Genomic DNA, 16,108 nt, shown 5'->3' on the forward strand with positions numbered 1-16,108 from the left:
AAAATAGATTGCCCTAAATGAACAAATTGATAAAATGGATTGGATGAAATTGATGAATAAATTGGTCAAATTGTTTGAATAGAATTGATGATTTATTGACTAAATTGTCCTAAAATGAATGAATTGACAAAATGAAATTGATAAATAATTTGATCAAATGAATTGAATGGAATTGATGGTTTATTCAAAAATCAATGGAATTATCCCCCCTTTGGTAGTTTCAAAAATGCATTGCAATGCATTAGTCTATGAGCCTTCTAAAAATCAAATTTTGGTCTCAATTTATTTATCATCTCAATAGTGAGGAATTATTTGTAAATTTCTTCAAATTAATGTCCTTCATGCAAGGGATTTTTACCAACTATATTAAAATGGCCAAAAGTTGATTGTTAGATGCTCATATTCCAATGTACAAAATTGTTCCATCATTCTCGGTGTCGTTATTGTGGAAGGGATCGGATCCTACCTTACCTTGTGCACTACCCCTTTGGATGGTACAAGAAATATAGACGTGCAAGTCTCATTGGATTATATATCCGAGACACGAGGTGGTTTATTCCTATAATGAGATTCCCTAAATGGCATTCCCTCTAAGGGTTTATGCATGATGCTATTTTATCAAAGCGAGTAAATATGCAGTACCCAAATGAAACGTGACCTAAAGGAACTCCTTTTTGTATGCCGGGGTGAGCCTAAAGTGAAATGTGCTCATGCTGCAAATGCGAAACATTGAATTTAAACGTGTCACGTCAAATAGGGTAGGGTCCTACAGAGTACCATGCCAGGACTCTTATTTTCTAGGGCTCATGAATGCAATGGAAACAAGAACCAAGAAAGGTTAGCTCAATCAGATGAATACACATAACACATTGTAGCAAAACAATACAAAGAGATAAAGCAATAAAAGGAATAGAGGGGTTGGATCTCTCCCCTCGTGAATGGTGTCCCTAATAGGGTAAGGCAGACTCTACCCTAGGCAAACTATCATGGATGCATGAGGTATTGGCTCACTAATGCATCTAGACTCGATAGGTTTGAGGTCTCCGAGCCTTCAGACTTGGAAACCAAAGGTCATCAATCCCAAGGTTCTTTGACGGTGGCTCGAGCGATTCCCCAGACACTGCTACGCACACGTCGTGTCACGGCTACATGTCTAAGTGAATCAATAAAAAATCCTCAACTTTCGACTAAAAGTTAAAGGCTATTAACCCAAAGCTTATAGTGGAAGATTGAGTGACCCCTCGGATCATGCTACGCACACGTTGTGTCGCGATCACACGTCCAAGTGGGTCGCCTAATTCTAATAGGGTGGAGTGGCGTGACAAGCCACTAAAAGAAAAATAAAGGAGGGATAAATAATAAAGCGTATGCACGTATGCTAGTGCTCCTTTTTGGAGGGGAGGGATCGAGAACCAATGCGAAGCTCTAGGGTAATATCCCCCCACCCAAATGCAATGCAAAGCACGGGATAACATAAATAAACCATCCATCCATCAAATCAATCGTACGCAAATAAGTGAGGGAGTGAGTTGATACGCGCGCAATGCAAAAAAATCCTAAAAAAAGGAAAAATGAAATCCTAAACATCCAAATGTAATATATAAGAAGGTTAAAAGAAGAAAAGAATCGACTAAATCAAATGCTCGGACTCTCTAAGTCCCCAGTGGAGTCGCCAGCTATCGCGCACCATTTTTTAAATAAAAATCAATTGTTTTGTAAAAAATGAATTTTGGTTTATCTTTGATTGAAAAATGAGTTTTGTTTTTAGAAAATGAATAAAGGAAAAGCGCCTAAATGGGACTTGTAATGCGACGACTTGGGCCCAAATTATAGTTTAAAAAGGGTTTTTAAAACAGAATCGGAGTCGCTACTTGGTATACAGTTAAGGTGTACCAAGTCACCAAAAATGAATTTTTCAAAGGAAAAAGTAGAAAAACCCCTTTTAAATGACTCCTAGTCTACGTAAATAAAAAAAAAAAGGTTCGAGAGTCACATTTGAAGAAAGGGAAAACAATGATAAAAATCCGAGGCACCCTTTCGACCTAACCAAGACTAGTTGCGAGATTTAGTCAAAGATTTTCTTATTTTTAACCTAAAGATTTATCACATTCGAATGTACTATATGGATGCAAACCCTAGACCTAGACCTAGGAGGGTATCGGGGGGTCAAAATATGTCTTCAAAGCTCAATTGGTACCAATCACAATAATTGTGACGCCCAATGAAGACTCTTCGAAGAAGTCACGAATAATGCAAAAATATGAGATTCTAAGAAAAGAAAAGAAATAAAATAATTATACCAATATACATGTCTTAAAGGAGTGCATAATGTCGGGTACGGGGGACCAATGTTCGTGACTCAATTTTTCCTTTGATAGAGGGAATACGAGCGTGTTAAAACTAGAAAGCCAAACTCGTCCATATCCCATATCCAAGGGGGGTTATTTTCCTAATCTAATCAAGCAAATGTACTAACCTATCTCTAATTCTTAAATGAAATGCAAGTCTAATGTTATGTCTCACACATAGGAATAGGAAATAAAAATATAAGGGGAATATGGGATAAGAGATATACCTATAAATAGGGAACATGGGGTAAGGGGTATATGTATAAGGGAGAATGTCATGCAAAAAATGATAAAAGAACCTAAAACGTGCATGAGATGAAGTGTTTTTATCACACAATCATGATCTATCAGTCGAAGGGCTCCTAAGGGTCTAGCGTTGGACTAGCCCTTATTTCTATTTTCTCGCTAGCGTTGGACTAGTGAGAAGTCGAACAAGGGAACCACAACTAGCGTTGGACTAGTGTGATAACGTCACACATGTATCATAACTAACTAATTATGTGAAATATAATAAAAGCGTGTAAACACATAATATCATATAAATACATAACACATAACACATAACACATAATCATGATATGTAGATGCAAGGTCCTAAAAAAACGGTAACACATAACACGCAAGCATGCAAATCACACAAGCAAAAAGAAAGCAAATAAAACCCTAACTATTACATTTGAGGGGGCCCTACTACAATCTAACGGGGGAAATGAAAATAAATAAAATAAACCTAACTATTACAACTTGGCATTTAAATGCTTTTTAAATAATCAAAATGAACTAAAATAAATATACGAAATTAATACGACTAAAGCGAATAAATAAATAAATAAAATGAAAACATTCAAAAAGCATGCAATTAAACACATAGAGTCATATAGGGCACATAGAGTCAAATAAAGTAAGAAACTAAAGGATAGGGTGTACCTCCCTTGAATTGGGGCCCTAATGAAGTGGAATTACATATTTACCCTCCAAAATAACAAAAAGGGTCAAAGCATCACTTTAATTAACAAAATCTCAAGGAATAAAATAAATATAAAATTGAATAACTAAACAATGCATTCAAAATAAGTTAAACAACCCCTATTCATCCAATTAAAACAAACAAGGATCCGTTTAAAGGATTAAAGAAGATTCAAGGGATCAATTTATTATTACTATAAAAATTAAGAGTCTAACAGGGAATAAAAACAAAATTAAGGATCTAAGGTGAGACCCCCCAATCAAATGATAAAAATCACATAAAAACAAATAAAAACCAATTTGCTAGGATTAAACACCAAAGATTCCAAAATTTCACTAAAAATCGAAATTAAAGTCATAAATCTCTTAAAAGCTATGAAACCTCAAAATTTCATCCCAAAAGCTCATGCATGTTCTGTTCAATAATCACATGAAAGCAAACCAAGGGAAAACAGCATGTTAAAGGGGGCAAAATTGATTAACTTTCCAAAGTTTCTGGGCCATAAGGGAACAAAGGGAGACTTGAGGGATTGGAATGCAACTTTTAGAAAACATTTACATGCATGCAATCAAAAAACTTTTCGGCCAAAGCTGAAGCTATTTCTTTCTGTCGTTTCTGCTGTAGTTTTCCATGCACAAGCTTCTGCAACTCGAGGCAACTTTCGGCAAACAAAAGTTCACACAAACACTTTTGAGCTAAAGTTAGCTACACACGGCTAAACATTTATTAACAAATGCAGACTTGGAAGCATGTCATGCAAGCTCTCATAAAACCATGAGGAAAACAAACTGCTGGAGCTACTTTCGTATGTTTCATCAACCGAAAGTCAACCCCGCTGCATTCTTGTTTACAAACGCAGATTTCAAACCCAAACACACGGCTTTAAACTAGGCCACAAACTACGTAATCACCACCATCCAAACAAGCAATAAACTTAGAAAGATATCATGCGAAATTCTGGAAAAACCATGCAAACATGGTTCGGCAACCTGGATGTTTAGTTTTCCAGCAATTATTCAAACATGATTCAAGTGTTTCTCTCTGTTTTTTTTTAGACCCAAACACACAAACTCAGCACCAAACCTTCCATTTCTTCCCTTCAACACCAGATTAAACATGCAACTTAAGTGTAAAGATTCATTGAGCAGCCAATTCAGCAAACCAAAAGGCACACAAGCTGTCCGCGCGCACTGCTGCAACAAGCTGAGAGCTTTCAAGTTCATTGCAGCAGATTTTATACACGAAACTCAGCTCAAGGAAGTCTAAACGCAAGCAAGAAGATTATTGAACGTTCTATTGGCCATCAAGCCGAGAGTTCAAGCAAAAGGAGATTTCTTGTGACCAAACAACACATTTGGTAAGATTGTTGCAATCTTTGTGGGCTTCATTATCCAAACCACAGATCATGCAACCAATTTCTAAACTAACAAAAATCAGGCTACCCATGCCTTTTACTGCTAAAACCCACCATCAACATTGCAAACAAAAACACAAATAAAATAGCAACCAGGGAAAACATCAAGAGGCCAAACACGATAAAACTCAGGAAGCTAAACTCGCGGCAAAAATATCCCAAGATTCATGTCCTGCAAAATTGTCTTCTCATGAAAAGAGCTTGCCAAAGCAACAAGCGAGGAAACTATGGTTACCTGAGAGGAGTAGGATGAATGTGTAACACCCCAGGAAGTCGCGCTGATTTCCAGAAATGAAGTTGCGAACTTCGGCGCCGACGTTCCAAGGTTGATGATCCTGTGAGTTTGAGTTCCAATTCGACGGGGTTGAAGGTGTTTTATGGGGAAATCTTTAAGAGAAAAGTTGTTACCCTACAACTATATGTGATGCAGAAATGAATAATTAGCTAAAAAGGGCAAAATCAAGATGGGGATATGGATCCAAAGGGGACTACTGCATCAACCCGAGGCCAAGATTTTCCAGAAATTTTCTGATCTCGTTTCTCCTTTGCCTTTGCTTTGTTCTATCTCTCGATCATTCTCTTTCACCCCCCCAATTTTCCCCAGATTCTCTCCCAAGCTCTCCCCTTTCCGGTCTCTCCTCTTTGTTCCCAGCTCCCTCTCTTCTCACTAAGGTTTTCTTTTCCTAACCCAACAAATTTCTTCCATGCCCGTGCCTTTTCACCTGGCATCCTATCCTCAGCCCTCTCGAACTCTTTTCTCGGCCCCGTAGCTTCCTCACTTTCAAACTTAGCCACCTTTCCCCTTCTTTTGCTCTCTTTTCCCAGTTCTCCCCCACGAAAAACCCTCAGCTCTCCCTCGGTTTTTCCTCTCCAGCCGCCAACAAATCTTTTTTCATCAGCCGTCACACCTGCCCAGCCGTCACCAGATCCTTTTCTTTTTTTCTTCCCAGATTTTCAGCCGTCACAAGCATCTCTCTCCTACCTTTTTCCTCAGCCACCACCCGAAGCTCTTCCCGTCACCTCTTGCTGGTAGCCCTTTCCTAAACCACCCGAAGCTACTTTTCTTTTTTACTCCCCTCCAGCTGTCCTCCTCCTGCATAGCCTTCTTACTCTCATTTCCTCTGATTTTTTACATAGCTTCCAACCCTAGCCGCCACACCCTTGCTTTCTTCTGCCCTAAAATTTGTCCCCGTTTCCCCTTTTTTTCTTTTTCCTCGCAGCTTAGCCCCTTTTTTCTCTTCCGTTGCTGTCTTTTTCTAGAAAATCCCTATATCAAACAAGTGTCTCAACACCTCACCCCTTATGTGTTGTGTTGTCAAAAATATAAAAGGGACACTTGTCCCTATTGCAAGCCTACACCTATTCACATTTTTTTTCCTTTTTTCTGTCATTTTCATTTTTCCAAAAATCAATTTAAATAAATAAACCAAGTTATAAACAAATTAAAAATAACAAACTAAAACTTTCAAAAATATCAATTACATATTTTTTTGCTCCCCCTTTTTCAAATTGAAACCCAAAATGATTAACACAACTTTTTGTGGGATTTTTCTTTTTTCTGAAAAATAATAAAAAATAAAGCTAAATAAAAAATTTTATTATCTAAAATGCTAAAAAAAATCTAAAAAAAAATCATGAAATTAATAAAATAAAAATAGACGATAATTATCAGTAAAAATGAAATAAATTTAAAAATTTGGTGTCTACAATTGTGTAGTCTGAGTTATTGCAGTTTGAATTCAATACTGACAACCCTCCTGGTCATAAACTTCTGGTTCTGTAATTTGTATATTTGACCTGGATAAATTGTTAACTGGGTTGAGTTGTCTTCATCTAAGTTGTAAACCTTTGTCCTAGATTCGAAACGGTATAAATTTTACCCCAATCCGATAAGCGTAGCTTCGGTTGTGACCGATACGCTAAAAGACTTCAAATATGCCATTTAGTTATTTGCCTTTAAACTTGATTTCCGGTTGCCTTGTTAAGATTTGTGTTGTAATTGGATTATTTTGGAGCCTAATTGAAGGGTTATGGTGGTAACATTATTTGTGTGTGATTTTGGGGCTGATTGAGAAAAACAATGAAGCCATAAATGGCTGAAAAATAGGTAAACACAAAAGGCGTGCTGCTCAAATTTTCACTCGAGAGTTAGGCATAGGTACCTGCGACTTGAGCGACGATTTGAGGTCAAGTTGGACTTAGGTCGCCTATGGTATTCGAGTTTTCTTTAGTTAGGGTATATGAGCTAAAATTTTGCCGAAACTCTTACCCTTGAAAAGTGAAAGTAGCGATCCTTTCAAAATACGATTTTTCCGATCTTTGATACCAAGTGTAACATAACTCTCTCTCTTTGAGAGCTCTTTCTCTCTCTAGCTGAGAGCTTTCTCTCCACTGAGTGGGAGATTGAAATTCAAAAATTCAAAAAACCACCGCTCAAACACCAACAACTCAACACTCAAAAAAAAAAAAAAAAAAAACTAATTGCTAAGCTCAATCCATCGGCGTAGGTCCATATGGTAAATCTGAACACCCACTCTCAGACAAGGTCCAATGAGTTGTGGGAACACAAAAATCAACAAAGATAAGAAGAAGTTTCCACGCATTGAAGGGGGTCTTTAAAGAGGGAACTAAAAACAGAGTAGCCATGCAGGAGCAAAGGAAAGCTTGGTCTTCTACGCCGAGTCAGTATATGCTCATAAATTGCTAGGTTTTGCTGCTGCCAGGTATCACTGCTGTTAGCTACTCTACTAAACCTTAATCACACATGCACTTGCACGATTAGGGTTGCTTTTTGCCTATCTAGTAATGTATTTACCTACAAAAAAGTGTAATCTGGTTTCACATTCGCACTGAGTTGTTCAAGTCTTTAATCATCGGATAGATATAGTTAGAGGAATCCCTTTTAGATCTACTTGGGGCTATGGCGGATGAACTGGAGGAGGTGCTGAAAAAATTTGCTCTGTCCAAAATAGAACAGGATGGAGCATGGCTGGAGCTGGATGACTTCGATCCAGGAGTTTCTGCATGTATGACTAGTATTATAGGCAAAATAAGAGGAGAAAAGGTGGCAAATTTTACTGGGGTGAAGAATTTTGTCAATGCAGCATGGGGATACCCTAAAGATCTTACAATTACTGAGTTGGGGCCCAATCTCTTTCAGTTCTTTATACCGGATGTAGAGAACAGAACACGAATTCTCAATGGGGGGCCTTGGTTGATAGATAACCAAATTTTAGTACTCAATAGGTGGGAAGCAGGAATAGAGGAAAACACTGAGGCATTCAGATTTGCCCCACTCTGGGTGCAAGTTTGGAATTTGCCAATCCATTGGATATCAAAGGAAGTTGGGAGAAAAATAGGAAAGGTGTTTGAAGAGGTTAAGGAAGTACTAATTCCCTACTCTAGAGGTAAAGAAGGAAAACACCTTAAATTGTTAGTGAGTGCAGATTTGTCCAAACCACTGCTAAGAGGAACTACTGTGAAGACTAATGGCGTGCTAAAATGGGTTAATTTCAGGTATGAAAGGGTACCGGATTTTTGCTACAATTGCGGCATAGTTGGCCACAGTGAAAAGAAGTGTAAGAATGTAGTAACCATCAGGAAAGGGCAACAAGAAAATCAGTTTGGACCTTGGTTGAGGGCTCAGGTAGGGAAGAATTCCCCTCAAAAAGATGATAGGACCAGTACTTTCACTTCAGATAAGCAAGAGTGGGGATTCCATAATGGGGAATGGGTTAAGAAGAGTGGCGGGAAGTGTATAGTACAGGAGGGTCATCTTAATAGATCTGGGATAGGGAAGGAAGGGAAGGAATCTATGAGCAAGGAATTAGTGTTGCAAGGTCAGGTGGAAAGGGTAAAGGAGAGGGCTCAAACTTCAGGTCAAGAAGATGAGGATATACAGGAGGCACAAGAGACTGATTGGTCTAAGAAGGTGGAGGAGGTGAGCAAAGATGAAGAGCAGACACCTAGACCAGAATCAAGTGAGAATGGGAAGGAGATATCTGAAATGGAGCCATCTGCAGTAGGAGAGATGGGGAACAGGATTCAAATTAATGAGTTGGATGATGGAGGAAGTATGAAGACAGCTATGCAGGTGGATGGGGAGGAGCCTATTCAAGCTAAATGTGTAGGAACAAGGAGAGGGAGGAAGGTGAAATTGTTAAACAAAATAAGTGTAAGAGATAGAACCCCCCTGAGAGAACTGCAGAATTTGGAACATGGATCTGAGCTGAACACCAAGAGGAAACTGCACATTGTGGATGAGGAAATGGTAGAGACGGCAGATGTGGATACAACCACCAAGAGGAATAAAGTGGGGAATGGGAAGACCTTTATTGGCCGGGACAAGAGGGTGGAAGAGACCAGCCCAGTATGGTCTCTCAACCATCCATGAGGGTTCTGGTGTGGAACTGTCAAGATGCTGGGAGCCCCTTGACAGTTCCCCATCTGAAGGAGGAAAACAGACTCCTCTCCTCAAATATTATTTTCCTAAGTGAAACAAAAAATAGGAAAAACTACATGGAAAAAGTTAAAAAAATTCTGGATTTTGAAAATAGCTTTATAGTGGAAGCAATGAACAGAATTGGCGGCATGGCCTTATTGTGGAATAATGAGGTGAAGATCTCTGAAGTTCTAGGAACAACCTTCACTATTGAGGCAAAAGTGGAAGATGAAGAGAAAAAGGAAAGTTGGTGGTTTATTGGAATATATGCTAGTTGTGATGGTCAGATAAGAAGGAAACAATGGGAAGTTTTAAATAGAAGGAAATCACTCTGGGGAGCTAAATGGATAATCATGGTAGACTTTAACGACATTACTTCAAATGATGAAAAATGGGGTGGAAGGGTAACAGATAATGGGAGCTTTCAAGACTTCAAGAATTTCATAAATGATAATCAGTTGGTTGATGTGGGTTATGAAGGGAAGCCGTGGACATGGAGCAACAACTGGTATGGGCCTGGAGTGGTAAAAGAAAGATTGGACAGAGGTTTATGCACTTTAGAATGGTCCAAATGTTATGAGGAAGCAAACTGTACTCATATAGAGTCCCAGGCTTCTGATCATAGTATGTTATTACTTGAAACTCAGAAGGACAGGAAGCAAAGAAGAAAGAGATTCCAGTTTGACAAGAGGTGGCTCCAACAAAGTGAGGTAGACGAAGTGGTTAAGAAAGCCTGGGACATTCCATGTACTGGAACAAGATGGTTCAAGGTAAAAGAGAAAATTAAGAATTGCAGAATTGAGTTACTAAAGTGGAGCAGTAGCAAGAAAGGAAATTCCTCCGAAAAAATTAAATGGTGCAAAAGCCAGATTGAGGAAATCAAGGCATCTAATGGAGATAACAAGAAGCAACAAGTACAGGATATGAAGGGACAATTGAAAAAGGCATATGAGGAGGAAGAAGCTTTTTGGAATCAAAAGTCAAGATTGAGGTGGCTAAAGGAGGGGGATAAAAATACTCAGTTTTTCCATGCAACGGTGAAAGGAAGGAGGAAGAGAAATAGGTTGCAGAAGTTGAGAAAGGAGAGTGGAGAATGGACTACTAATGATGAAGAACTGGGTGGGGAAATAGCCAAATATTATGTGGACTTGTTCAAATCGACAGCAAATGGGCAGCTAGAGGAGATCTTAACGGGGATTCCTATAACTATAACTGAACATATGAACAAGGATTTGACCAAAAAAGTGGATGAAATTGAAATAAAGAATGCATTTTTTTCAATGGATCCTAATAAGGCTCCTGGAAATGATGGCATGTCCCCCCTCTTTTTTCAAAAATTCTGGAGTCTTATTAAAAAGGATTTGGTAAATGCAATCCAAGGTTTCTTCCATCATGGAGTCATTCTCAAAGCCATAAACCATACGGTTATATCCTTGATCCCAAAAGTTGATTGTCCTACAGAGATTAACCAGTATAGGCCTATTAGTCTTTGTCAAGTGGTCTATAAAGCATTAGCAAAAATCCTTGTTAACAGACTAAAGCCTTTCCTAAGTAGATGCATCAGCAAAAGTCAATCTGCATTTGTACCAGGTAGGCAAATTCTAGACAATGTCATCCTTTCTCATGAGTTAATGCACTATCTAAAAAACAAAAGGCAAGGTAGTGTGGGCTCTATGGCAGTGAAACTGGACATGTCTAAAGCCTATGACAGAGTGGAATGGAGCTTCTTGAAGGCTATAATGGAAAAAATGGGCTTTTGCTCAACTTGGGTAAACTGGATCATGGCATGCATAAGTACAGTAACCTACTCTTTCAATATTAATGGTGAGCACAAGGAGTTTGTCACCCCCTCAAGAGGTATCAGGCAGGGCGACCCACTTTCCCCTTACCTATTTCTGCTTTGCTCAGAAGGACTATCAAGTTTGCTGCAGAAAGCTAAGATAGATAAGGAGCTGACAGGTATAAAAATTTGCAGGAAGGCGCCTACAATAACGCATTTGTTCTTTGCAGATGATTCCTTGGTATTCTGTAAAGCTAACAAACAAGAAGCAGAGAAGCTGAAAAGGATCCTCAAAGTGTATGAAGAAGCAACAGGGCAACTCATTAATATGGATAAGTCCTCAGTCTTATTCAGCAAAAACACCTTGCCATCTGTGAAGAGTGAAGTATGTCAGGCGATGGGATCCATTAAACAGGTTGAACAAGGCAAGTATCTTGGGTTGCCAATGGCAATAACAAGATCAAAAGAGCAGGTATTCGGATTCGTAAGGAACTCAATAGATAAGAAACTGAAAGGATGGAGGAATAAGTTGTTAAGCCAAGCAGGGAAGGAAATAATGATTAAAGCTGTGGCAATGGCAATGCCTACCTACACTATGTCCTGCTTTAGACTAACCAACAAGATGTGTAAAGAAATCAGTTCGAAAATGGCTGATTACTGGTGGGGTGATGCTGATGGGAAAAAAAAGTTGCACTGGATAAGCTGGAAGAAGTTGACAGCTAAGAGAAGCAATGGAGGAATGGGCTTTAAAGATTTGAAGCTGTTTAACAAGGCTCTATTGGCTAAACAGATCTGGAAAATAATAACACAGCCAAATTTGTTAGTCAGTAGAGTACTGAAGGAGAAGTACTACCCCAAGCAATCACTTTTCAATGGCAAAGTACCGCAAAATGCTTCTTGGATCTGGCAGAGCTTAGCAGGAGTAAGAAAGGAATTGCAAGAAGGAATTAGGAGGAAGATTGGAAATGGGAGAGGTACCAGAATATGGGAAGATAATTGGATCCCAGGAACAGTGGAAGGGAAACCAACTACTACAAGGCCATTGGGGTGTCAACTGACATTAGTGTCTGACTTGATCAGGCACAACAGATGGAATAGAGTCCTGGTATTCAAAACGTTTAATTCACAGGATGCGGAGAGAATATTGAGTATACCATTAAGTGTAACAGGATGTGAGGACAGCTATTTCTGGATGCATTCCCAAGCTGGACAGTACACAGTTCATTCTGGTTATAAAGCTTGGCTGAAGGCAGAGGAAAACAAGTACACAAGAAGGAAGGAGGATGCAGGAACAAGCTTTGAAGGAACTAACTCCAAGATATGGAACTCATTGTGGCAACAGAAGGTAAGTCAGAAACTAAAGGTTTTCATTTGGAAATGCTTGCATGGGGGTCTCCCAGTTAAGGAGGCAATTTTCTCAAGAACAAAGTTAGGGAACCCCATATGTACTGGATGTGGTGAGAAGGTGGAAACGATAGAACACATGCTGCTGCAATGTGCTAAAGTGAAGGAGATTTGGAAAATGGCGCCAGTGCAGTGGGATGGAATAGAACATCTGTCTGACAACTTCACCAAATGGTGGTCCGCAATCCAGGAAGCTCAAGCCAGTAGAGGCGTGGAGGATCAAGTGAATATTACCATTAACATTCTCTGGCAGATATGGAAATCCAGGAATAATAGAGAGTTTAATTATAAGGAAAAGGTGCCTTTCAAGATCATTGAGAAGGCACAGCAGGAGTGGTCTGAATATAATGAAGCTAACAAAGGGGAAAATTCAAGAAGGAGCACTCAGGGAACAGCGATACAGCAACGGACTGTCCAGGTTCAACATGAGAGCCACACTGGTATATCATTGAAGATCCATACGCATCAGGACAGAAGGCAAGCAGCAGTGGGGATTGGAATCACAGCCATAGATAACTTGGGACAACTGCAAGCAGCATGGGCACTTAGAGAAAGGTCATCCGGGGATACATTACAAGACCAAGCTGTTGCGGTCAGATTAGCTCTGCTGAAAGTTGCAGGCCAAGGCTGGAGGAATGTCAAAGTAGAACTTGACAATCGCAAGCTGGTAGAAACTATAACAGCAGCAACGTACAACAACCAGATGATGGCCACCCTAATTGAGGACATTAGATCCATTGGTACTTTGTTTCAACAGTGCTCTATTCTTTTTGCTAATTCTAGGAAAATAGGAAGTATCAAACTGAGCATTCATGCTCTAAACATCTGGGTAGATGAAGAATGGGTGAATCCCAATTTTAGATGCTAGGCATCAGTGATCCGTAGGATATTTTGTTCCTTTGATTGGACCTTTGTCCAAAATATTGTAAAGTTTACAGTTCTATATATATAAAACAAGCTAACGTTTCGACAAAAAAAAAAAAGATACCAAGTGTAACTTCTAAAGTCGAAACCACTTCTTGATCATAACTAAACGAGCGAGTTTGAATTTTTCGAAATTTGATAAGTATCTTGAATACTACTTAAACGAGTTGCATTTACTTGATTTTCTTGAAACGAAACTCCTATGTTTCGAACTCTAGAGAGTTTTACATTCGTAAATGATATTTTATCGCAGATTTGGATTCCAACCAAGGAGTTGGACCTGAACGTGACTTTTGAGAGACACTAGACCTTTGGTGAATGTTTCCAAATACCTGATTGAACTGGACACTTATTTTCAATACTTGACCAATGTGATTTAAGGATATGTAATTTGTTTGATCGGGTAAGAGTGTACTTTATCGCACTTACCCTAATATGATATATACTTGTTTATTGTTGCAATTGATTTGATATACTTGTACTTGACTTGTAAGTGCTGAGCGGCAGCATGTACCACACTCAATGTGAGTGGAAGGTGCCTCCCATTCCCGTCTCCGTACTTTTATCTTGATTCAGTCGATTGAAGATGTTATCTCATCGATTTCTTGGAGACCCAAACCCCACTGGCCAGTTAATCGAGTCGGGCCAGCAAGAGCTTGGTCGATTAGATAACGAACCATGGGTAGTTAGTGTTTTCGAGTGAAGTGTTATCTCCTCGACTAAATCGGTATACTCGAGTATTACCACCAGTGTTTATCTTGGAATTCGGGCCCGATAAGGGGTTTGGTTGGTGGACGGAGATTGGAGTTAAGTGGTGTACTACTGGACTAGTTACCTTACTTGAAAGTTGACGGAGTGTCAACTATTACTGGATCAAACTCTGGTGATGCGATGGGAATTTGGCTCCTGAGAGCCATCCGTATCCTTATACCTTGGAATGATTAGTACTTATCGTGTTATTGTTTAGTTTTAAAAGAAAAACTTTACACTCGCTCACTTAGAGATTTGCTACTTGAAGTGTTCTTGCTCACTTTTATGAACTTTTCATGCTCTATATTTTGCTACGTGATATTTGTACTTTTCAATAATGGTCACCTTACTATTTGGAACCTCACTGGGCTTTTAGCTCATTCCACGCCATTTGTTTTCCTTACAGGGGGTACGAGCGAGGCGTGAGACATGTACAAACTAGCGTAGTCTAATTGTTTTTGAATTTTGAATTGTACTCTCGCTAGCACCCGACTAGGGTTTGTTGTACTTGAATTGTAAATATTTTGAAGTATTTGGGTGTATAGAAACTTTGTACCTTGGTTTGCGCATCATTGTATATTATAAGTTTGAATTGCGATGTTATGTATCGTCTATGGATGTATGCTTGAGATACCAGTGAGTGAGTCCTGACGAGAATTGGGCAGGCGACTCGCTAAACTCTAGGGTACGCCCTAGGGGGTGGTGGGGTCGTCACACATTGCAGTAGCTTGCACTAATAAATAATTTTGATACAGTTAGAAACAACTTATTCTTATTAATGTTTTGCTTTTTTGGGGTGTATATATAAAATATGTGGCGCTTTTACATATTTGAAAATTTTAACCTATCATCTGCTTCAATGTCTCCTTGAGAGGATGTTTTCCTAGTGTTCAAAGCCGATAAAGATGAACATCCTATATCAATATACTACTTATAAACATAGTAGACATTGCTATAGATGACTAGTTTCTATTAGAGTGTTACCTTAGTCTATAGTTACGCTTGGCAAATCTTTCATAGCTTCTATCAACAGATTAATACAACTACTGCATGCCACTGATTGATCTACAATTGACCATTTTGAATCTAAGTATCATAAGATATGTGAAATCTAAAGTAACAATATATTAAAGATTTAGAATGCCTAATTGTGGATGAACCTGAGTGTCGTTGTGTGGTACTATGTTGGCACGATTTCTGACAGCAAACATCTAAGGCTGAACCTATATATTTTTGTACAAAATGTCAGGCCTGTATTTTAATATTCTATTTGCTTTTCATTGTAGTATTGGAATACAAATAATTTTAGGTCGTCAAACTTTGGTTGTTGATTGAAGACTCTGTTTCTTGGGGTGTATGTTTCGAGCTTGTTTCACATGAGTAGTTCACATTTTAAAAAATGAGGTTTAAACATTTGTTAGCCTAATGAAACTTATCTTATGTGTCATGACTTCCTACAGAAAGACATTCTACCTGTATTGTGTATACTACTGTTATAATATTGTGTATCATTCGCTTCTAAAGGTTGCTGTGATGACAACCTAGTAGCTTCATCCATACTACTTTGCTATTTTCTTCTCCAATAAGCCTCTCTGTGCTTTTGTCGCTGGAGCTCTTTTTCTTCTTCAGTCAACGATGCATATTTCACCCTTGCTTTATCATTTCGTTGATGCTTTCGTTCTTCTATCATGCTATCTTTACTTAGTACAGTCATTTTAGGCTATGACAACTTTATCTCCTGAAGATTTTCTAGGATTGAAACATTCTTTATGATAAAAGCCTCAATAATGACACTACAAAATGCAGTACATCATATACTCATTGCCCTAGATAACAAGCAGAACAAGAAGCTTGCACGGGAAAATAAAATTTTTGAAGAATCAAACACACTAACCAATATATATAGATCATGTACACACACATCAAAAGATGAAAGTACACCCACAACAAATATAGTTGCTCACAGTGCACACACATAGCTGAAAGCTAGTTGTTTTGAAATTTATGTCTTCATCCTGACTTTTAATTAGCTAATACATCAAATTTTCTATACATCAATTCTTCCTAAGGAGGGTATAGG

At 38.7% G+C, this 16,108-nt stretch overlaps 1 protein-coding gene across 1 annotated transcript; it reads left to right on the forward strand.

Annotated features, from left to right (window-relative positions):
• The first annotated feature begins 9,118 nt into the window (after positions 1–9,118).
• Positions 9,119–13,222, forward strand: LOC140015227 (uncharacterized). Its single transcript, XM_072067140.1, has one exon. The coding sequence runs from the start codon at positions 9,119–9,121 to the stop codon at positions 13,220–13,222; it is 4,104 nt and encodes a 1,367-aa protein (XP_071923241.1).
• The last annotated feature ends 2,886 nt before the right edge of the window (positions 13,223–16,108 follow it).

This window comes from Coffea arabica, chromosome 10e (assembly GCF_036785885.1).
Source record: "Coffea arabica cultivar ET-39 chromosome 10e, Coffea Arabica ET-39 HiFi, whole genome shotgun sequence".
NCBI lineage: Eukaryota > Viridiplantae > Streptophyta > Magnoliopsida > Gentianales > Rubiaceae > Coffea > Coffea arabica.